The following is a 23137-nucleotide window of genomic DNA, read 5'->3' on the forward strand; positions in this document are numbered from 1 at the left end:
AGAAGCACTGGAAGAACACAGCTGTTGTATAGTTTCAGCTTAGTGCGCATGCTGTACTTTGAGGATTTCCAGATGTTATTTATACTGATAAAGGCATTTCGTGCTTTACTCAGTCTATTCTGAATGTCTTGCTTACTTCCACCATCTGGGGTGATGATACTACCCAAATATACAAATCTATCAGTAAAGGGAAGATCGTTGTTATTGATCTTGATGGGGGTACCTAATGCATACCTAATGAGCCACCATTTTTCAGAAGAGGCTCGTGCACAAGGAGTGTCTACACTGCCCCTTCTTGCGCAAGAAAAACCCTCTTGCGCAATGCTGTTATTCCTGAAAAGTAATAGGTGTAACAGTATTGCGCAAGAGGGTTTTTCTTGCGCAAGAAGGGACAGTGTAGACACTCCTTGTGCAAGAGCCTCTTCTGGGGAAAAAAAATGGCTCATTAGGTATGCAAATGAGGCTCGGCGATATTCCACACTTAGCCTCATTTGCATATTACTCGAGCAAGAAGCCACAAGTGTAGACATAGCTCAAGAGTTCACTTACCCATACCCCACTTAAAACACCCCACTTACAGCTCTATCCAGTCAGTGCAGACCCTGACACATCATCCGGATGACTCCCCTCCTTGAGCCTGAAGGTAGGCCACCTTTGTGCTGCTCCTGTAGTCCACTGGCTGCTCCCACCAGCCACTTCGCTGGCCATTCCACTGGCTGCAACGGGTCTAGCTCCCAGCCAAACCAGTGATTTCAGCTCTTTAGCCACCACCTAGGCTGGTAAAAGATTCCAGCTTCCACTGGGCTAGCAAAAAGACACCTCATGGAGTCTGCTTTAGGTGTGTCCTTAAAACCAGGGGAAAAGGAGCAGGTTGAGCCAATCTTACAGCTCACACCTGACAGGCATGAAGCAGGCTGACTCAGCCCTCAAGCCCTTCCCCCCCCCCAACTCAGTTCATTTAACTCTGGCAGGGGGGAGGCTTGTTCCTCTGAGACCTCTTACAATGATGGTGTCTCTCCTGCAAGCACTGGTGTCATATTTTACAGTTCCCACATTTAGGGGTGGCATGATTTGTGACCCCCTAAGATAGCCCCAAATTGGTTACAATAAACCACATTCCATTCCAACACTGATCCTCCATCAGCCCTGGCTGAATTGGATTTACATAACCACACCTCCAGTTCCTTCCCTCTCCTGGCATGAGCTGTATTTATATATCAACAGTTAATTATCTTGCAGAGCTAAACAATTGGAGTGAGCACACCCACCCACAGGGTAGCTCTCCTTTTAGCTGGCTGATAGCAAGCAGTAGTTTAGCCCCTGCTTATGCATACCCCACTGCTTCCTTTCAGTCCCTGCAGAGTGGTGTCCCAGAAATACTGGTACCCTAGGCAACTGCCTATTCTGCCTATGGCTAAGGACGGCTCTGCCTGGTCTACACTAGACCAAGCAGGATGGCTTAAGGTATGCCACCCAGCTACACAAAATGGGTAGCTGGATTTGGCTTACCTTTAAACTGAGCCATTGTAACATGTACTCTGCGGGAAGCAGATGGTTGCACATACTCCCATCGGCTTCCCTTACTCCTCACAGAATGAGAAGTACAGGATGCCAATTGGGGCTGCCTTCCGTGTTTGATTTTGGGGGTCTATACCAGACCCGCTAAAGCAAATGCTAGAAGATCAACCTCCAGAGGGTCGATCTTCCCCGTAGTGTAAACATGCTCTTGGAGACTAACAGGCTTATTAAGGCATAAGCTTTCATAGATAAAATCCACTTCATTAGGTAAATTGGAGATGAAGTGGGTTTTACCTACAAAAGTGTATGCCCTAATAAGTCCATTAGTCTCTTAGGTGCCACAAGACATTTAGTCTGTATCTGCAAAAACAACACACACAGCTACCCCTGTCAGACTTCATCAGTCACAGTATTAATATCATAAAGGGGGTTCTGTAGTTGATCAGATCAACACAGTCAATTGTATCTAGAGGTCAGTGATTCATATGATGAATCTTTGGTCTACCTTTAATTAGGAGCCCCCACCTGTTCCTGTTTAAGCAGCTGACCAATTACACAACAGTTAACTGATTAAACAGGATTTTACAGCCTTACTTTTGGTGGTCCCTTCTGGCTTACCTTACACATACTAACCTCATATAGTCAAAGGCATAGTTTTCTCAGCTCCTGTTCCAGCTAACTTATCTGCTTTTAACACAGTGATGATCAGGAGCTCACAATTCCCACAGTGGGTAGACTAATTTAATGCTGACATCTCTAAGAATGAAAAATTACACTTTCATCTGTAAGTTGCTCAGAATTTGAGTTGGTATCTAATTGTATTACTTTTAATATAGATTTACATAGTGCTACTACATAAATATCTACATGTCCACGTTAGAAAGGTAGCAAGAAATGAGTTATATCACAAACTGTCAGTTATCTAATTAAGAGGTTTCCTTCACTTTTGTCCAAACCTAAGGACAGAACTGTTGTTGAGATCCTGGTAATGTAAATACCATCTCAATAAAGCAAAATGAAGTTTATACACTTGAAGCCACACTATGTAGGCCCGCATGTCTTGCTTGGGTTTTTGGCTGAGCTAAGAATAGAGCTCTTTGACATGAACTCTCATATGTTCAGTCTCTAGTCAACATATGAGTGAAATCCTAGCAGCAGTTTTTAAAGGATTAAAATGTTATAAAATTCTAATTATGCTTCTAAAATAGGGCTACAGAAAAAATGGCTGAAGCATGGCATTTGCTTACTTAAGGTACATTGGTGCCTTAAGTGAACTTCAGGTTTTTCTTTAAGATATATTAAAGTTCTGACCCATTTGAAAATTGAATGCTGAATAGAGCTCCAATTCCATAAGCTCATGAGGATGAGTATAAGCCTTTGGTACCCTTGTCAATATTCCATTGACACTTCCATCCCTTGTATCAGTGGGACTCTTGCCCACCCACTCTTTAGGTGGAGTGCACCAAATACATGAACAGCTTTTTAAAGCATTTATATTCTTATGATTTAAAAGCTACCCGGTAAAAATTGCAAAGTCTGTGCAAATTGAATGACTCTGAAAGATGAAAGTTGTAAGGTTTGAATATCATTCTGAAGGAAACAAAAAACATAGAAAACTAATGGGGGGATGTATTTTATGCAGTATAGCGAGTGGAAATTTAAAATTAATAACAGTAAATTAAAAATGGAAAGTTCCTATGGTGTCATTGATTTGGTTGTGTTTGCATTTGGACTGTTAGATTTCTAGTTTACTTATTAAACTTGCAGCTTATATTCTGTTTTTCCTTTAAAGGAATAAAGGATGTGCATAATGTGTCTGAAATGTTGCATCAAATATTGAGCAGGTTGCATTTGTTATCGTCACCAATGCATAAATTAGTCCACTAACTCATTTTTAACCGTTCTCATGTAACTTTGTTTAGTTCTAGTATTTCCCACTGGTGGTTTCATTTCCGCACAGGACCTGTTCTTTTAATGTTTGACCTCTTTACCATTTTTACTTAACTCAAATGTTAGATTTAGAGTATCCTGATATTTTCTTGTGGGATGGAAAGGTTTTTGTGAACCTCACACCTTGAAGAGTAACTTTTTGGCTACATCTATGCTACAAGCTAAGTGTGTGATTCCCTGCTCACGTACACATACTAAGCACAAGTATAAATAGGAGAATATCTTCAGTACCATGGGTAGTAACACATCTGAGTTTTGCCAGGTACATGCTTATAAGGGATTCAAGCAGGTTTGTACTTGGCATGACTGAGCCGTGCTACCACTGTCTGTCTACTTTGGCTCCATTACTATTTTTTGCTTATGCTAGCTCTCATCAAACTAGTATACATATATGTATGCAAGCGGAGGATCTCACCTGTAGCTCATAATGTTCCATATGACTTAAAAATTATTATCCAGCATTTCTTATTCCTGATATTAAAAGAACATCCAAAATTCTGTAAGAATTTTTACATTTTAAAAGAAAGAGAGCTATAAAGAATTTTATGTCTCTATAACTGCATATAATTTATTCCATCAGACATTTAAAAAACTGTCTCCAATTAAAAGTGAAGGGAACTTGTACCATTCACTATTAATATCTGTAAGTTTACTGACTCATTTTCAGTGCCCAGTATGAGAATTTTGTGGACAGCTAGTGGTTCATATAATAAAATTTGTGAAATTAATCTATTCCTTGGTCCCAAGATCCATACAAACAGCTTCACCAAAAAAAGTCTGTATACCTGGAGTTGCTTCTAGCAAAACAGAATTATTTTGTAATGCAAATCCAGCATATCCCCATCTCTGCTCAGTTTCATTAGGTAAAGGATGTCAAATATAATCAATTTCTCTCTCTCAAATAAATCCCTGCATCTCTGAGAAAACTCAGTTCACACAAACGTGACAGCACTTATTGTTACTCATGGGATAATATTGCAACCCTAAATTTCCATACTGGAAAAACTAGATGCAAGGATTAATTCTGATTAGATCATCTATGATTAATATTTTTCAAAATCTATATACATACTCTGTAATTCATCTAAATAATCTTTGTGGTTGTCCACAGCCAGTATGCAGATGTAACTAGTCTCCTGTTTGCTTCATTGTATTTAAGGAGGAGACCATAAAGGATTCATCAGGTCAGGAGGATGAGACACAGTCCTCCAATGATGACCCAGCACCATCTGTTGCTTCTCAGGATCCACAGGAGATAATTCACCCACGTCGATGTAAATATTTTGATACAAGTATGTGATATTCAGTACTAAGCACCATCATCTAAATTGTCCTAACTTTATTTAAGATCTAAAAATAATAGAATGTTGTTACTAACAATTTAAGTCTTCCTGCTTGTGTAGTCAGATCTCTTTTCTTCCACTTTTGTTCTTTATCAGGTTACTTAAACATAAGGTTTTTGTTGTCCACTGTTATGATATAAAGCATCTCTCTTTTCTACAAGTCATGGACTACGTACATTAGTTTTATTAAAGGAAAAGTGTAGGATTAAATCTGGTGCAAATTTAAAGAGAGGAGCAAAACTTAAGGTCACTAGAAATGCTTTCAGTAACTTCGTTTCCACTGAGCTGTTAAATAGTCTCTAGTCCTGCAGACAGGTCCATATATGCATGCCTCTTCACCTCTGCAAAACTCCCTTGCCATCCACCTGAAGACCACTGAAGTTACTGGGGCTCACCATGTTGACCAGTGTGAAGGATCCATGCAAATATTCCCCCTCGTGTTTGTAATCTTGCATTGATATATGCTCAAGTGTATCATTTCCCTGACTGTGGCACTCTGCTGATGATCCAAGAAGAGTTGGCTGGCTGCTTGATGCAGCCTCACCTTATTTTCAGATGCTAATTCACACTAAACAGACAATAAAAATACTTTTTCTTATATAACCATTCTGAGTAAGCAATTGCTGCAGTTGCTACGTGGAGGCTAAATTATCCTAAATGGGAGAGGTACTGGGCCACAAGACAGTATGTGTTAAGTTGTGGTCTATTCCTTTTGAGAACCCTTGTGCTAGTGACTGAGAACTAGAAAAATGAAATTGGCAATGAAGAAAATAATACTGGTTATTTCTGTTGTCTAATCTCAGTAATGGAAACATGAATAAAAATAAAAAACTAAAATAAATTTTGAAAATTGTCAGGTTTTAATAGATCTAGGGGAAAGAAACCACACAGAAAGAAATTAGCTTTTTAGATACTTATCTTGACATACCTCTATTCCTTCTGTTTCTTAAATATGCTTAAAATTCACTCTTACAGCCACTTGGAACTACTGATCTAGTTAGTTTTATGTATCTCTCACCTTAGCCAGGTCTCAAACGTGCACTCTTTCCTAATGAGTAGCATATAGTACAACCAGCCAAGTCATTTGGACAGCTAAATTTTTCACTGGGGGGGGGGGGGGGGGGAGGGTAGCCAATTATACCAGGGGAAGGTAATACATCATTCCTGGCACTTGGAGTATTAGATCTGTATAATTTACAACAAAAAATATGACCTTTTATAGTTAAATGTTGCTTATAGCTCTATATATCCAGTGCTTCAAAATGAAGGAAATTAACATTTGAAGTTCTCTTCATCTACATCACTAGTTATATCCTTTTCAAGTTTATTAGTTGGATTGCAGTAACACCTAGCAGCCCCAGTCATGAACAAGGACTTGTGCTGGGCACACCATAAACACAGCAGAAGAAAAAAGTTCTTGCCCCAAACACATTACAATCTAAGTAACTTTCACCTTGAATGTTTATCTAATACAGATGTCCTAGTTAGCTTTTGTTTCCTCTGCCAATGTTTAAGAACACTGATTTGCGTTTAATAAAATCGTCTTTCTACTACCTGATATGTGCTGGCATTAATATGGCTCCTTTCAACACCATGCAAATGACAGTCCCTAATACAGACTATTATCCACCATCTCTTAGAGACCATATCCTGTCTTAAGGACCCCTAAATATATTCACTATAGCAAATGCAAGTACCAGATGTCACAGATCAGGTATTAAGGACTCTGGTTTCTTATTGCTACCCATGACTAACTGAGCTGTGAAGTTCAGTGCTTCTATGTATCATTGTACCTGAGCATGTAAAGCAGGGGAGGGCACTTAGAGTGAAAGCAGGGAGTGGGAGACTTTGTGCACTCCTCCCACCCCAGGCCCTGATTGGCCTGGATTTGGGAGGAGCTTGCAAAGTCTCCTCCTGCCCTGGCAAGGGGACAGGTGCCTAGAGGGAGCCACTGTTCACAACAGCTGGTATTTCTCTCTAGGTGGGGGGAGGGCAGGGGCAAAGACTTCACATGCTGCCCCACCACTGGGCTAATCAGGGTCTGTGGGAGGGGAAGCATGGAAGTGTCCTGACCCCACCCCTTGTGCCAGAGGCCCTGCCCCTTCTGGGGTGGCCTGGGGCCACTTAAAAAATTAGTGAAGTGGTCCCCCATCTAAAATTACTGCCCACCCCTGATGTAAAAGCATGATTTGAAGTGCCCCACATATTGTGCTTCAGTATAAACAGTTCAACAGAGGCTGGCAGTGATGCCTGTCTTGCTGTAAGGGTGAGGAAAGACAGTGATGGATGAAGGATCTGAAATGAAACGAATGACTAGCCTAGCAGCCTGCCAGTTATTTGGAAGTAAGGACAATCTGGGTTTCGGTGTAATCAACAAATACACTGGCATGCCTGCAGAAAACAACTGTCTCTGATTGTTTGGAATGTTGTCAGCCTATACTTGTAAAGTTGGGTAAAAGGGAATGGAGTCTTATAGTGGGGCCCCAAAGATAGAAAGATGGTTCTTTTGAAATCATTGCTTCTTAAAAACTTTCGTCCTGTCTGTTGTCTTTCTGATTAACCAGACATTTAACGTTTCTGGGTGAGCACATTAGCTGTGATTTTTTTTTTCTTCTACGGCAGAACAGGAGACCTTTCAACTTGAAAATAGACCAAGTTGTGCTCTCACATTTTGCTCTTCAGTAATGTGATTCCAGCCACATGTTCGTTCACAGAAAGTTGGTTGTGATGACATAGCTCAAGATCCAAATAGCCCACCAGCAATGGCTTTTGGCAATCTGTCTCCAAGACATGTTTTACTGGAATATAATGCAGGTCTGGAAAGGATTTATGAAGATCTTCCTATTTATATAATGTCTAAAAATGTCTTGTAGACAGTGAAATAGAAGAAGAATCGGAGGAAGATGAAGATTATATACCTTCAGAAGACTGGAAAAAGGTAAACATTTGAGGGCTTGCTACTAAGGATAATCTTTATTAAATACATGTTCGTAAACTGCAGTGAACTGTAGATTATTCCATGCATAAGTGGGTGTTGTATCCTATCAGCAGGAAACATGAAATAAGAGTTCACTGGCATTAGTTCCTATAAACAGGTTCCTTTATGCCAATTTTCAGTTTATCCAGAAGGCTGCCAAAAATAACCCCAAAGCTGGTGTTTTTAGTTATCCTTAGCTCATTTTCAATAAATCATTTCATAATTTTGCAGTTAAATACAAATACTGCCAAGTTAAGACTTTTAAACTTTGTTTTCCCTACTCTGTTTTCTGAAGTCCATGATGATTTCCATTCCTTTCTGGGGCTAGGACTACTTTGCACAGGAGTAGCCTCTATTTTTGAGATGTTCTACTGACTTCCTTGCCTGGAGTCCAGAGCCTCTGCTTAATGGTTTTCTTAAAAAACCTGTTAAAGGGCTAGCTGCATCTCTGTCCCATCTCAGATTGCTGAGTACACTCCTTCAGATGTCAGGCCTTTTGTCTTTTGCAGAAGTGAAATCACACAGTTCTCCCACTCCTAGGCCAGGCCTTGACTATAGTACTTTGTGTGTCACTGTTTTCCCCAGTGGGTCTGACTGAGTTTGACATCTGCAGCTCTTTTGGGGAGTTTGGTCCCTTTTTATCAGGTCTCACAGGCTTCTCAAACCAAAGTGGCATTTAATCTTAGCTGTTAGGAATAAAGTGTAACATGAGAGGAAGGATTTAAAACATTCGACATGCATGTTTCTTACTTAAAGATCTACCATCTGGTGATGGTGACCTGTGAGGGAAAGGGGGAGAAGTGGGTGTCATTCCAAATAGCTTCTTGGCCACAACTGCCTTGATCTCTGGACAGAATATTGTAATCCTTCTGATCTGCTGGCCTCCAGCTGTGGGTCTGTAACTGGCTGTAACCTGGAGGTAGGATCTTCAAAGTTAATAGCTCAGGCCTTGTGTTTTAACCATGCTAAAGTATTTACAGAGAAGTAGTGTATCTTGAGTTATTGTTTCAGTTCCTGCTGCTGGAAAATACGAGCTGGTTCTTAAATTAACATATACGTACAGTGAAATCCCAATAATCATGTCACATACACTATTCATAAATTATCACAGAACAGCTCTAAATCCATCTGACCAATTAGGAGACTGTAACTTCTTTTAGTGAAATAAATTCTTATTTAAATCACATTAGTTTCACTGAAGTAATTGCTATATTTGTTCTAATTATCATTACACCTGGGGTGTTTCAATACAATTTAAGCATTATATGAAGTGCATGTAATTGTTTTTAATTTCAATAAGTAGATATAAAAGAATGCATATTTAATTGCTTTGCTCTTTCCTCTACCAATTATGACTCTCAGTGAATAACCATAATAAATGTTATCATACTGTGAAGGGGTTTTAATTCCCAAAATAAAGGGGTAGGGTTTAGGTTTAACTTGTGAGTTTGTAGAGCTCAGTTGCCTGCTTCCTATTTCTCTTAATAATTAAAAAAGAACAGTTTTAGTGTTAGTGGATGTTTTCTTTTAATAGCCTCTCAAAGCCTCATAGAGAAAAAAATAAATTTCTATCTTGGTGGTGGTGGTGGTTGTTTTAATTCCTGTTAGGCTTTTTCATGTATTTTCTAGGTTATTGGTGGCAGTAGATTTTAGTGCTTAAAAGAATATTGTATGTCTGCCATTCTTCAGTGTGTCAAGTGCATTATATTTGTTTATTTTTTGAAAAACAGGAAATCATGGTGGGCTCTATGTTTCAAGCTGAAATTCCAGCTGGCATATGCAAATACAAGGAGAATGAGAAAGGTGAGCTTTGATGCAATCAACATTTCTGAAATGATTTGTACACCTTTATGTACTAACATTTGAGGGATAATTTCAGACAAGACATCTTAGAAAAAAATTTAAAACTATTTATTAACGTTGCCATTTGTGTAACAGTTTATTCCATCAGACAGATGTTTCTGTATTTGAAACTGTTTACACGGTTAAAAATGATCTAATTAGCATAAAGTGCTAATTTATTAGAACAGTAACAATTGTAACGAAAGAGACTTCATGGCCTTCAGTAGGTTTATTTGGTGCCTAATTACAAAAAAGAAAATTACTTAACTGAACTATTAGAAAAATGCGAAACCCAATTAAATGAAAACATTAAAAAGTAAAAGAATGATACCATAATGCAAATGCCCTATCCTGCCCACATAAGGAGTTGGATAGAAGGAGATGGGAAGAATTTACTTCTTCAGTTTGACGTTTACTTGTTGAGCCTTCTTTTGTTCCATTAACAAATATGTTATGCGGGCTGTTACTAGTATTACCCCTTTCTTTAGTATTGTCTAGCAAAATTTGTTTGAAACAATTGTATGTAATATTTGAAAAATCTTATACATTGATGTAATTGTGGTAAGTAATGTGTATGCTAGGTGGGACATGTAATTTTGACTTTGTCGTTCCATTATTTTGAATACTTGTTCCACCTTACAATTCTCTTAATATACTTTTATGGGTTTCTTTTTTTTTTTAAAGCCTGGGAAATATCTTATTCTAGGACTATATCACCAGATCCTCTCTCCTAATCAGTCTTCGTAAGATGAATATTTTATGAAATTTTAGGAACTTTGTAACTCCCCTTATAAAACAGTTGCTTGTGCTTACCAGAGCAGAGCCATTACTCCAGCATAATTTGAGTTATGCAAAACAGGTATCTGCCCCAGCTATAGACTAGGGATGTTAAATTTAGTTCAATCAACTAATTGACTAGTCGATGGAATTTCCATTGACTGGTTGATTAGTTGATGATTGGGGGAGCCACAACAGTGTTAGCTCCCAGCCCTAGGAGTTAACCACGCTGCAGCTCTGCCTTATAAATGTATTAGGAGCCAGAAGGCTCTTAATACATTTAAAAGGCTGAAGTGCAGCCAAGGGTACCCAGCATGAGCCAGGACAGCTGATTCCTGGCTCGTGCCCAGGTCTGCCCCACTGCAGCTGTGTTTTTTAAATATATTAAGAGCTAGCAGGCCCTTAATACATTTAAAAAGCAGCTGTGCAGTGTCTGGGACTGAGCGTGAGCTGGGAATCAGCTGATTCCCAGCTCATGCCCAGTCCCTGCTATCCCCTGTGGAAATAGTACTGGGGGAAACCTGCTTAAGAAACGGCTCCCCCCCAGCACTGGCTCCTGCTTTCCCCCTCTCTCCCCCACCGCTGCCTCTGGTAGAGGCAGCAAGGGGTGGGGGAAGTGACTAGTTGAGGGACTAGTTGACTATCCAGTAAGCTTATACTTATCAGATACTTGACTAGTTGCTTACATCCCTACTACAGACCTAAGAAGAAAACTCCTTAATAGGCCTGTAGTTAGGATAGTTCCTGCCCAACTTGAGCAGCCAGGTGATGTGATAGTCAGAATAACTTGAGTCTCTCAGGGTATGGATCAGTCACAGAAATTGAAAGCATAGTTTCAGTGAAAATTTTAGCGAGAAATATCTGTGTATCCTTATGCACTTTATATTCAAAGAGTTTTTGAAATGGCAGATCTTTTTTTGCTTGAATTTAAAAAAATGAAAAATCCAACACAGTTCAGGTCCAAAAAATTTCATCTAGATAAGTCAAAAGTTCCAAATGAATTAACATGAGTTTAAAATGAAAGCTACAGTGCATCCCTAACTATAAAGGTGTGGTTGTTCCTTTTGCTATTAAATGTCACTGTGTGGAATACAATTATTTTTAATATTAATGCACTAAAGGATAAAACATGCGCCACTGGCTGTGAAGAAACCTCTTTTGGTGCTCTTTTCTTTATCTTTTAGGTATCTTAACATAGAGCTTGAAATCTGTATTTCTTTATCCAAAATGCAACACTTTGCTGCCCGTTCACCCATTCTTATTACTTTAGTATAGTAAAGTTCTTCCTAGCTATTGTATGTATGTAAAAGCTTGGAATCTGTTGCAAACAGAGACATATCTAGTTTGTAGTTCGTAACACGTGCTCAGATTTGTTGGAGTTCAATAATCCTTTATTGCTAAAGTTTCTCAGAAATGAAGTTGGAAATATTTGAGATGTGTTAAGAATTAAGCTGAGGTACCTGCAGTGTCAGGCATGCCATTTGGCAGTTAGAGGAACATGGAGGAGAGGCCAAATGAAACAATCCCTTGAAATGCTACTTAGAAAATGTATGGGACTTAAAATAGAGGGTAGAGGTTCCGATTTTTGAAGGGACCTTGAGAGGTCATCAAGTCCAGTCTCCAGCCCTCCCAGCAGGACCAAGGACCATCTAGACTATCCCTGTTAGATGTCTATCTAACCATCATCTAATGATTTGTGACAGTCATTCTTTGTGTGTCTAATAACTTCAAATACTCTCCTAAAGTGGTGCCAGTTACAAAATTAAGAAATGTATTAAATTCTTATCCACAACAAATTTCAGAGGGGTAGCCAAATATTTGAAGTGGGTTTTCCCCATGAAAGCTTATGCCCAAATAAATGTAAGTCTTTAAGGTTCCATAGGACTGCTCATTATTTATACATAAGACTTTGTTCACCACCACTGCTTGATTTAACTACTGTCGTTTTTTCCATAGTCATGCCTGTCCAATGGTGGTTGTTTTTAGCCTGTATTATTGAGAGAAAGTTTGAGACTTCAGCAATCTCAAAATAACTCTCTTCTATTTTCATCTCAGGTAGTAGATCTTTTCAGCAGAGTACAGGCAGTCCCCGGGTTACATACAAGATAGGGACTGTAGGTTTGTTCTTAAGTTGAATTTGTATGTAAGTCGGAACAGGTACATATTGTAAGGGAAACTCTAGCCAAACATTTCTCCAGAGCTCAGTTTTATTCTCCCACACCTCACTTTCCTCAGTCCTTTGATTCTCAAGCTGAGGTGTCTGCTGAGAAAAGCCGCTCCGCATCTCCCTGGTCTGCTGGGGGGGCACTAGCTTCGCGTCTCCCTGGTCTGCTGGGGGGAAGCAGCTAGTGCGGGGTTGCCTCACCCCGTTTAAGTAGGAATCCGATGTAAGTCGGATCCATGTAACCTGGGGACTGCCTGTACAATGAAAATTGCACAGTCTTATTTTGGTGGTTAGGTGAAGGCAGTCTGACTCTCTGTTTGAAATAGTGCTGCTATCTTGTGATTTTTGTAACTTAAAGGGAGGAGGGGGGGAAGGGCTTTTCCCCCCCTATAGACATTGTGTATGCTTGGGGAGTCAATTAGATTCACAATGTTTTGCAGCACTTCAGTGGGTATGTATGTGTGTATATATGGTCATGTATAGACATGTCTAAGAAGACGTTCACTGCAATTTTAACAAAATGCAAAGAAGATACCAATGTAGAATTTCTAACTATAGCTAGAGCACTCTATTCAAGATTTAATAATCTGAAGATCCTTCCAAAATCTGGGAGAACTGAATTGTGGAGCATGCTTTCAGAGATCTTAAAGGAGCAACAATGATGTGGAAACTATAGAACCTGAACCACCAAAAAAGAAAATCCATTCTTCTGTAGGTGGAATCTGACTTGTTAAGAAAATGAGCATGTGTCAATCTATACTGCTGTGGATTGTTATCAAGCAGAACCCTTCATTAGCATGAATGTACGTCCTCTGGAATGGTGATTGAAGCATGAAGGTCCATGTGACTCTTTAGTGCATCTGGCATGTAAATATCTTTTGATGCTGACACAGCAATGGCATATGCCTATTCCCACTTTCAGGTGAAATTATAAACAAGAAGCAGGCAGCATTATCTCCTCCAAATGTTCATCTAAGCAATTGGCTGAACAAGAAGTAGGACTGAGTAAAACTTTAGGATCTCTAAGGTTTTATATGGCTTTATTTTTAAATGCAGTTATTTTTGTACATAATTCTGCATTTGAAGTTCTGTGTTAACACGTTTTTATTCTGTGTTGTAATTGAAATAAATATATTGAAAAGGAAGAAAACATCCAAAATATTTAAATTTCAGTTGGTAGCCTATTATTTAACAGGGCAATCAACTGTGATTAATTTTATCACTTGACAGACCTATTTTTAACTTAGTATGTTTTCTTTGAGGTTGAATAGAAGTTAGTCTTACAAAATATGCTTCATTTTTCTTTTGTTTTCCTTAATTTAGTATATGAAAATGATGACCAACTGCTCTGGAATCCTGATTATTTAACAGAGGATAAAGTGATTGAATTCCTTAATGAAGCCTCCAGGCGAACAGGAGATGAGAGAGGGCTAGATGCAATTCCTGAAGGGTCACATATTAAAGACAATGAACAGGTACACATTAGAATTTTTAATAGCCTTAGGGTGTGTTACAATTGGTATTGTAACTATCTCATTTGCTACCCCATACTTCAAAATCTGATTTGAAATCACTTCCATTTTTTCCTCTTATCCCCATCAGAGGAAATTAATTGCTTTTTCCCTCTTTCCTCCTACAAAAGCAAATGTTTAAGAATGCAAATCAATAACACAATACATATTCATTTTTAAAATTAACAAGTGCATTATGAAACATCTTTTATCTTCAAAGATCTAAATTCTGGTCTCTCTTCCTGTTGTAGATTTTATAGCTCTTTACTAACAAGAACCAAGTTCTGTTCCTGCCTTAACAAAAAAAACATGGACTTAACAAATGTGTACAGTTATTAGCGTTTTGATGTGCACATATATTCAGTTTTCATATTAAAACCATGTCAATCTTGTTAATACACATCTGAGGGTGAGGCTGAACCTATGAAAAAGTGAGAATAGATTCCTTAAAGTGCAAAATCACCAGTCTTGCAGATTTCTTAAGTGTAAGGATGCATGGTAAAATTGAATTGCCAGCCCAGTTTGGGTACTCTTTGTGTAACTAACCATATGTGTACATTTATGGGAATATCAGAATTCCATTTGAGTCTCTCCATAAAATAGGCAGAAGCTATACCTGTTGTCACTTCTGTGGCTAAAGGATCAGTTGTACACTTTTGTCCTATAAATGAGAGTAGAGCATGGAAGCTATTGTATGTAATACTATAATACAACATTTTAGAACAAAAAATGAGGGAAAAAGTATGTGTTTTATATATGCACTATCTAGAAGGCGTGTAACCTGAAAGGTGCCTGTCTCCATTGGGAAGTTTTTTGTGTGCTAATATTGAGCCTTTAAGTAGATTTTAAAATATATTTTTTAACTGGATTTTTAGAGAAATTAGACTTTTCAGAATAAATATAAGTAATAGTTGTACCTAGGGATGTAAAATCCTGTTTAATAGGCTAGCCGGTGTAACACATTGTTTAACCGGTTGACTTGATTTGGCTCCCTCTCCTGCCGCTGGGCTGGTGGTGCCCCGCCAGGCACCACCTGGCAGGGACTGCACAAGATGGGCTAGAGCAGCCCTTGCTTGGGTGGACCAGGATACCTCACAGTCGGGGCTGCTCCGGCATCCCAGTTGGAGCAGCCCCTGCCTGCAGGATGCTCAGGCCCGTCGCAGACAGGGGCTGCTCCAGTTCCCACCAGTTAACTTTAAGCCATAAAACTGTCACATCCCCTTTGCACCATTGTAATAATATGCAAATTCATTAGTATATGGAGTCAAGCATTAAATGTGTAGTTTTTCACCTTTCCAGGCGTTGTATGAATTGGTTAAGTGCAATTTTGATACTGAAGAATCATTGAGAAGATTAAGATTTAATGTAAAAGCAGCCAGAGGTAAGAATACTTCAGATTTTAAATGTACTTTTATTTCCCCCCCATACCTCCTTTAATTTGTCAAAATAATTAAAATTAAGCATTGATTGCTGTTGTCAGATATCTCAGATCATGGTAGGATTTCACATCCACATTGTTATAGCACTATTATGGCTTTTCCCCCAAATTTAGGAATTAATGAACTCTGACCCCATATTTAGGGTTCATGTCTAATGGAGCCATGTAGGGACATACATACACTGTGCTTCTAAAAGTTAAGAGCCAAGATGAGATTTTGGAAGATGAAGTGATGAGAATAATATAAATATATAAGTACCTTAGCAGTAACCCAAAAGAAAGAGGGCTTATGAATAATAGCTTGACATTTTTATTCATTACTTTGCAACTTTTAGAATTCCGTATCCACCCAACTAAATTATAAATTGTTGAGGGCTTATTCTCTAGACTCAAGTTTATATAATTCATTACATTCTTGTGTGTGAAATTATACCGGAATTCATAATTATTTGTAGAAAAAAAATTAGGCCTCTAACTCTTGTAGATAGAAAAAGATTCTAAATTTTAATAAACTAACCTGCATTTTCAGAAGACACACTTTGAGTTCACTGTAAATTGTTTTGTCCTTGTACAGATTTTTCCTTTATATCCTTCTGTCTGATATTTCCTCTTCATTCGTTTAACTTTCATCTTCTGACTTGGGTCTTCCTGTATTTCTCTTCACACACTCCAAGCTTGCACGTCTCTTAGTACTTTATGCCTGCTCTGCTTCTGAAGTCATTTTGTGAAGGTGATGGCAGAGAAAATTAGAACCCTAGACCTGTCTACATGAAAAAAATTGCTGTAAAGCATAGATTCGCTTCTTTCTTTCCCACACTACCCCTCCTGTGCCCTGGGTAGATGAGACCAATCTCTTCCATATTTTGGGTAATATCTTGACTGATAATAAGAGCTTTGCCACTGAGGTCAGCGGGACCAGAATTTCTCACCCTGTGCTGTGGAAAGCATGATGGCTTATTTACTGAGATAGGCCTACCCTTAAATCTCCTAATCTTTCTTGACAGTTGCTCATTTCAGTGAAATGTATTGTCAAGTTGATCTTCTCTGGGCTTCTCTGCCACAATTTTCCCAAACGTTGCTAATACCAGTTCATCATATTGGCAGAGGTAGTATAAGAAGTCCATTGACTGCATAGCCATTTTAACTATCATGCTGGTTCTGTCTGTATGGAGTAAATTTAGGCAACAGTACTTAAAATGAGAGCAGCAGCTTAACAATGTTGCTAACAGCACTGGAGCGGAACCAATATTTGTTGAAATATTTCATTTTTAAGGTTTGAATTTCCCTAGTATCAACAGTCTTGACTGTCTGTGTTTAAATGCTTTTTGTCCCATCTATTCCAGTAGCTAAATGATATTAAGCATCATCTGAGGGATCCGTTACTGACAGTTCTTAGCAAACGAATCCCTTTTCCACTTTCAGACTGAAACAGATGCTTTCTGATTTTCACACTAGTAATTGGAATTTTGGAATGCTGTTCTCCTTTAATCATATTATGATCAAGAAACTTAAATACAGAGTATATTTTGTATCAGATTCTTGAGTTTCCATTTGTTATCCTTATGCTGTCACTTTAAAATGTTTTCTATATTGTTTCTTATATCAGAAGAGTTAGCTGTATGGACAGAGGAAGAATGTAGGAATTTTGAACAAGGACTGAAGGCCTATGGAAAGGATTTTCATTTGATTCAGGCAAACAAGGTAAGAATGTTTTAAAAAGTAGTTATTTTCCTACTGTTTTTGTAGTTAAAAAGATACTAAATATATCTTAACTTCCCTCCAGATAACTTGTTTAATTTAGTCACTGTGTTATACATATCCTTCTTTCACTTCTTCTATAGAAGGTTGTTCTGATAAGCTTCATGAGTTAACTGGCATTTTATGGAATATGGGAAAATGATTCCGAAATGCTGTTTTTGTTATACAAGGCCTTTAATGGGTCTGTTCACAAAAATGTTAATCAACAATATCATTTAATACTTACCTGGTCAGAATATGTTATCTTGTTAAGTAGAGTTAAAGAGCCTGTAGAGGATGGTAGGCATCTTCAAAAACGCTGCAATCAAAGTTGTTACAGGAATATTAATAGGAATTTTCATATTGTAATAATTCTTGCGTTTATCCACTGATTTTACCTGGACATTTTGGAGTAGAGTTCAAAATTTGACTGTATACTGTATTCAGAGCCCTAGTCAAATAGAAGTTAGAGGGTAATGAAATCTTTTTTTCAGAAACCACTGGGGAATAAAACATAGATGGAGTCTCCTACTAGTAATACAACAACAAAAATCATATTGGTAATCTGCAGGAATACTGGTACTATGGTATTTTTTGCATTTGTCCAAAGATCTCTGTCAGAGCATGTGTAAACCCCATAAAATGGGGAGTTAGAATCTGCTTTCTACAGTTCTCTTATTATGGTTTTTGCCTGCCCCACATGCAGACTCTAGGGCTGCTCTTCAGCAGATGTAAAACGTGAAGTCATCTATCCCAAGTTCCTAAATATTGTTCCCATTGCACACATGGGGCATGAAAGCTGCTGCTTCTTAAATTGCTCCCTTTAATAGGATCAAGGCTTGAGGCATCCTCCTTGTTAGTGTGTTCCTGGTGCTTCTCTGGTCACTTGTAAACCTATCCCTGTAGCATGCACCTCCTTTTGCCAATATACTTATTCCTGCTCAATGCTGCGGTAAAGTACTCTTCTATTTGAAATAGGTGCCAAGCCTAGAAGGGACCATTGGGATGATCTAGTGTGACTTCCTGTAAAACACAGGCCATAGAACATCCCCCAAAATAATTCCTAAAGGTATATCTTTTAGAAAAACCTGCAGTCTTGATTTTAAAGTAGTTAATGAAGAAGAATCAACCATAACATTGGTGAACTGTTCCAATGATTAATTAACCTCCCTGACAAAAATGTATACCTTTCTCTGCTAGATTGAAAAGCCATTTATTAAATATTTATTCTCCATTTAACATGATAGTTTCTTGATTGGTAGTATGCCACAATTTTGCGGCTGGCATATTCATTTTCATCTGGACTGGTTTCCTTGAGCTAAGCTAGTCACTGAAATGTGGACATGCACAGAAATTTTCTGCCATTGTGAGTTAATGTTTGAGGACAAAAAGCTCAGGAAGCCCTCCTTCCCTGCCTAATTTGCTCATTTTTTATCAAAATAGGATTTGGCATTTAGCTTTATTTCATAAAATAACTTCCAGAATATTCCTGAATTATGATTAAAAATAGGTGTGTCTCAGGAAATAAAGAATTGCTATGCTGGAGTAGGTGGACCTCTGATTTGATCTGGTATCCTGTTAGACAATGACCAGCACCAAGGAAAGTATAAGACCTCTCCTGTAGGTAGATGTGAGATAATCTGCCCCTATCTCTTGTAGCTCTCATCCTGAGCTCTTAATAATTGAGGGACTTGATCCCTGAAATATCCCTTCCTAAACTTTTATCATTTAAACATCTAATTCCATTTTGAATCATGTGAATTGATTTGCCTTAAGTTCCTGTTATCAGTAAGTTTTTAATTACATGTTATTTATAATTCATCCCCTTTTAAGTGCATTGAATATCTTCTTGGCCTTGTGTTCAGAGACCAGGAGAACAAATGTTCTCCATGTACCATTTATTACTTTTATCCTGTCATCCTGTTCCTCATCATATTAGGATGAACAATTTTAAGGGAATGCTTTGAGTCTCCACTCTGGCCATACAAAACCTCTCAGTTAGGGTTGCCAGGTGTCCGGTATTGAACTGGACAATCTGGTATTTTCACCTCCTGTCCAATTAAAAAAAAATTCAGAAAATACTGAACACCTAAAACATCTGGTATTTTCTGATTTTTATTCTGCTTACCAGGTTCTGCAGGGGAGCTATCTAGCCCCGTACGGCAGCCATCAGCAGGTTGTTAGGGCCAGAAAGCCTCAAAAGTTTTTCTTAAAGGGGCCACCTGGGTTTATTTTATTTTATTTTATGCTTAACTCTTGGTGTGTCCCCCACCCCGGTATTTTTTCAGAAACCATCTGGCACCCCTACTCAAAGTCTAATGTATCTCATAGTTGCTAGAAAAAATACATTTGAATTAATCAACGTTTTTGTGTGGCACCTGTTTCACAGGTACGAACCAGATCAGTTGGTGAGTGTGTGGCATTTTATTACATGTGGAAAAAATCTGAGCGGTATGACTTCTTTGCACAGCAGACCAGATTTGGGAAAAAGAAGTATAATCTTCATCCTGGTGTAACGTAAGTTGTGCTGTTTTTTTCATACATGTCAGATCTATAGACTATTCTTAATATTGCTGTCTTTAAGGTGTCATGGGACTCTTTATTTTTGCACATCAGACTAATATGGCTACCCCTTTAAGAATTTACATTGAACAGTTCATTTAATTTAGCTTGTTTACTATTTGTGAATTGTCTGAACAGATACGTTTCTATAGCTACATTTGTTGGTGAATATTTTTAAGTAAACACATCACAAATTTCAAATTGACTTTCTGCAAGTATTCTGCAATTTCTTCAAATCTGTTTTGGCAAACATTCATGTCAGTAAAATTGTTCTCTTGAATATTTGGAGAAAGTAATAGTATGCACATGCAGGTAAAGCATGTTTGTTTAAATTTAAATGTTTGCAAGTAGTTATTTTCATCATTTTACTAGGTTGTGTAGAAGAAAGAAAGAGCCTGAAGCATAGGCCTAGTGCTTGAACCAAAGTAAGCAAGATTTGTTACTAGGAGTAACAGACAGGCTGTGTCAAAAGCAGATGTTTGCCTGCAAGTCAGTGTCTCTCAGCACTGAAACTGCTAGCACTGGATAACTGCAGATGAACTATGTAAATTCAAAACACTAGGACAGTACAGGGACATCCAGCTGTACATGATAAAATAGTTTGAAACGAGTGAAAGCATACAAAGGGTAGCGAATGCTTTGGAGGAAAGTACAAGGGAGATACCAAACATGTCATTAATGCAGAAGATGATACGTTAGGTGTGTATCGTTGATTGTTCATTTCTGTCTGTAAATGTTGGTGTACTTCACTTAACTCTTTGGCCAGCCTACGGGGCAATAGTGAAATCCACACTATTAATTGAGCCATGTCCATTTTCCCAGGTACTGACAACTATTTAATGTACTGTGTTCGACAATGAACCTGACCCAGGTGCCTTCATACCTTATCTGAGTCAGTGGTCTTTAGGGGTTCTCATGAAGTCTATTATGCTAGCTACCTGTGCAGAGCCGGCATGGTATGCTGAGGGAGCATACGAAAATGCAGGCAGCCAAACATTTATCATCAATGACGGAACAGGAAACCTGTCAGGATGCCACACCAGTAAATCCTGAATTTACTGTATCGCTGTCCTCAACTACTACAGGTGGTCGCACATTTTGTAGCTTCTATGTGTTGAGCGAATTGCCAAGAATTCCTTGCACTCTATTATTCCCTTTGCTCCTTTCCCATTCTATTTCATGGACTCATTGTGCATGTAACCTTCATGCCAAGGGCTCTGTACATAGCCCTTGATTGCCCCCTCCATTGTGCAATTTGGACAAATAACAGGAGAATCAAAATTAGAATGGGTCGAACCTCTCTAGTCTGGCAACATCCATGGTCTGGCATGATTTTAGTTAGCTGGATGTCCCCTTAACATGGGTGTGGCCAAGCTTTCTGTGGTCCCGTAAAGTTTGTTTACAGACATCAGTCCAACTCTGTGCTCTGTGCCATTATTTAGCTCTAATTTATCCTAAATGTCTTCTAAGATCCCAGTAAGCAGTAGAAATATTGGTAATGCTGCTAGACAACATAGACCACCTGTGGTTTAGCAAATTCTCTGGTTTGACACCAGTCAGGTCCTGAGGGTGCCGCACTAGAGAGGTTCAACCTGTATAAGTATCAGGGGTAGTTGTGTTAGTCTGAATCTGCATAAAAAACGAGAAGTCCTGTGGCACCTTATAGGCTAACAGATTTATTGTTGCATAAGCTTTTGTGGGCAAAGACTCACTTTGGGTATGTCTAGACTACAGGCTTTTGTCGACAGAAGTTTTGTCGACAGATACTGTCAACAAAGCTTCTGTCGACAAAGAGCATCTAGACACATTCAGTTCTGTCGACAAAGCAAGCTGCTTTGTCAACAAAACCCTGTAGTCTAGACACAACCCTAGATGCAATAACACCTTCTGTCGACAGAACTCTGTCGACAGAAGGCGTTATGCCTCGTAAAATGAGGTTTACCAGTGTCGACAAAACTGCTGAGTTCTGTCGACATTATGTCGACATAACTCAGCGGTAGTGTAGACGCAGGTTTAGTTTTGTCGACAAAAGTCCACTTTTGTCGACAAAACCCTGTAGTCTAGACACACCCTTAGTCAGAGGCAACCTGTATAAGGAGATTAGAAAGCACAGAAAAGCTATAAAGCACAGGTTGAACCTCTCTTGGTCTGTCACCCTCAGGATCTGATTGGTCCTGAACTAGGGAATTTGCCTGACTGGGGAGGCCAAATGCTGGTCCCTCTGATCCCAGCTGCTGGCTCCTGGGGGCACTGACCCCTACGTTATGCTGCCAGGTGGTGGGGCTCTGCTGACCATCCCTAGAGTGCTACACTCCCCAGGGCATTTGGGGGGGGGGTGTCAACTTTCAGCCATTGGGGCCCTGGGCTGCCGGCCCCCCTTTCCCTGTCCTGCAATATTTCTTGGCCCAGCCCGCTGATTTTTCCAAGTGAGTGCTCTAGCCTCGGAGCGCCACTGGGTCACCAATGATGCTGGAAAGGGGTGGTGCCAGACTAGAAAGAGGGTTGTAGGTAAGTCTGGATTAGGGAGGTTCAAACTGCACCTAAATACTTGAAGCAGGAGTAAAAAAGGGTGTGTGTGTACAATATATTATGAACGCACATGACCAAGCTGATGCTAAAAAGCTGAGCTGATGCTGAGTGTGGTGTTTGTTTTTAGGGACTACATGGATCGTCTTTTAGATGAAAGTGAAAGTGCTGCTTCCAGTCGAGCTCCGTCCCCTCCCCCTACAACTTCTAACAGCACTACCAGTCAGTCTGAGAGGGAGGACAGCACTAGCAACAGTAATCAAAACGGTAAGTAAACACTGATTTCTCCCCCACTTCATCTCCTTCAGTTATAAAATAAGTTGCCATATCATAGAAACAATCTTGGAAATTAACTAAAAAGTTGTAAAAGGAATATTTTAATGAGAATAGAGAGGACCCATGTAACACGTAATTTCCAAGGGGCTTGGTTAGGTACCAGCTGTAAGTTACAAAATTAAAAGACCTAATTGCACATTAATTTAAATACAAAATGTTTGACAACTTTAGCTTTCTTCCACTTAAATATTTTCTTTTCAGACTCAGCCCTGCCTACACCTATGCATGTGTTTAACTGAGTAGTTCCTTCGACTTTAAAGCTAAGTATGTGACAAGCTAATGCTTCTCCCGTACTTGCTTCAGGTGACACATGAGAAGCAGAGCTAACTAATCTGCTATCCTTACCTGAATTTGGGTGTTGGAGGGCTGGCATCATCAAGAGGAAAAGAATAATAGATGTTCAAAGGGAAGAAAGGTGTGGTGCAGGGGTGGGAAGTGCAGGGGTGGGAGGGATCT

General features: G+C 39.0%; 1 protein-coding gene across 3 annotated transcripts in view; it reads left to right on the top strand.

Moving 5' to 3' along the window:
* The window catches only part of MIER1 (MIER1 transcriptional regulator), a 63728-nt gene that overhangs the window by 34023 nt on the left and 6568 nt on the right, over nucleotides 1-23137 (top strand). For all 3 annotated transcript variants that reach the window (XM_075936185.2, XM_075936184.2, XM_075936183.2), the window contains 8 exons: nucleotides 4628-4760; nucleotides 7685-7749; nucleotides 9519-9591; nucleotides 13895-14046; nucleotides 15382-15463; nucleotides 17127-17221; nucleotides 19647-19774; nucleotides 22476-22612. In XM_075936185.2, coding sequence (XP_075792300.1) covers nucleotides 4628-4760; nucleotides 7685-7749; nucleotides 9519-9591; nucleotides 13895-14046; nucleotides 15382-15463; nucleotides 17127-17221; nucleotides 19647-19774; nucleotides 22476-22612 — 865 coding nt within the window. The remainder of the gene's footprint in view (nucleotides 1-4627; nucleotides 4761-7684; nucleotides 7750-9518; nucleotides 9592-13894; nucleotides 14047-15381; nucleotides 15464-17126; nucleotides 17222-19646; nucleotides 19775-22475; nucleotides 22613-23137) is intronic.

The sequence above is a fragment of the Pelodiscus sinensis genome, chromosome 9 (genome assembly GCF_052426305.1).
Source record: "Pelodiscus sinensis isolate ZL-2025 chromosome 9, ASM5242630v1, whole genome shotgun sequence".
Lineage (NCBI taxonomy): Eukaryota > Metazoa > Chordata > Testudines > Trionychidae > Pelodiscus > Pelodiscus sinensis.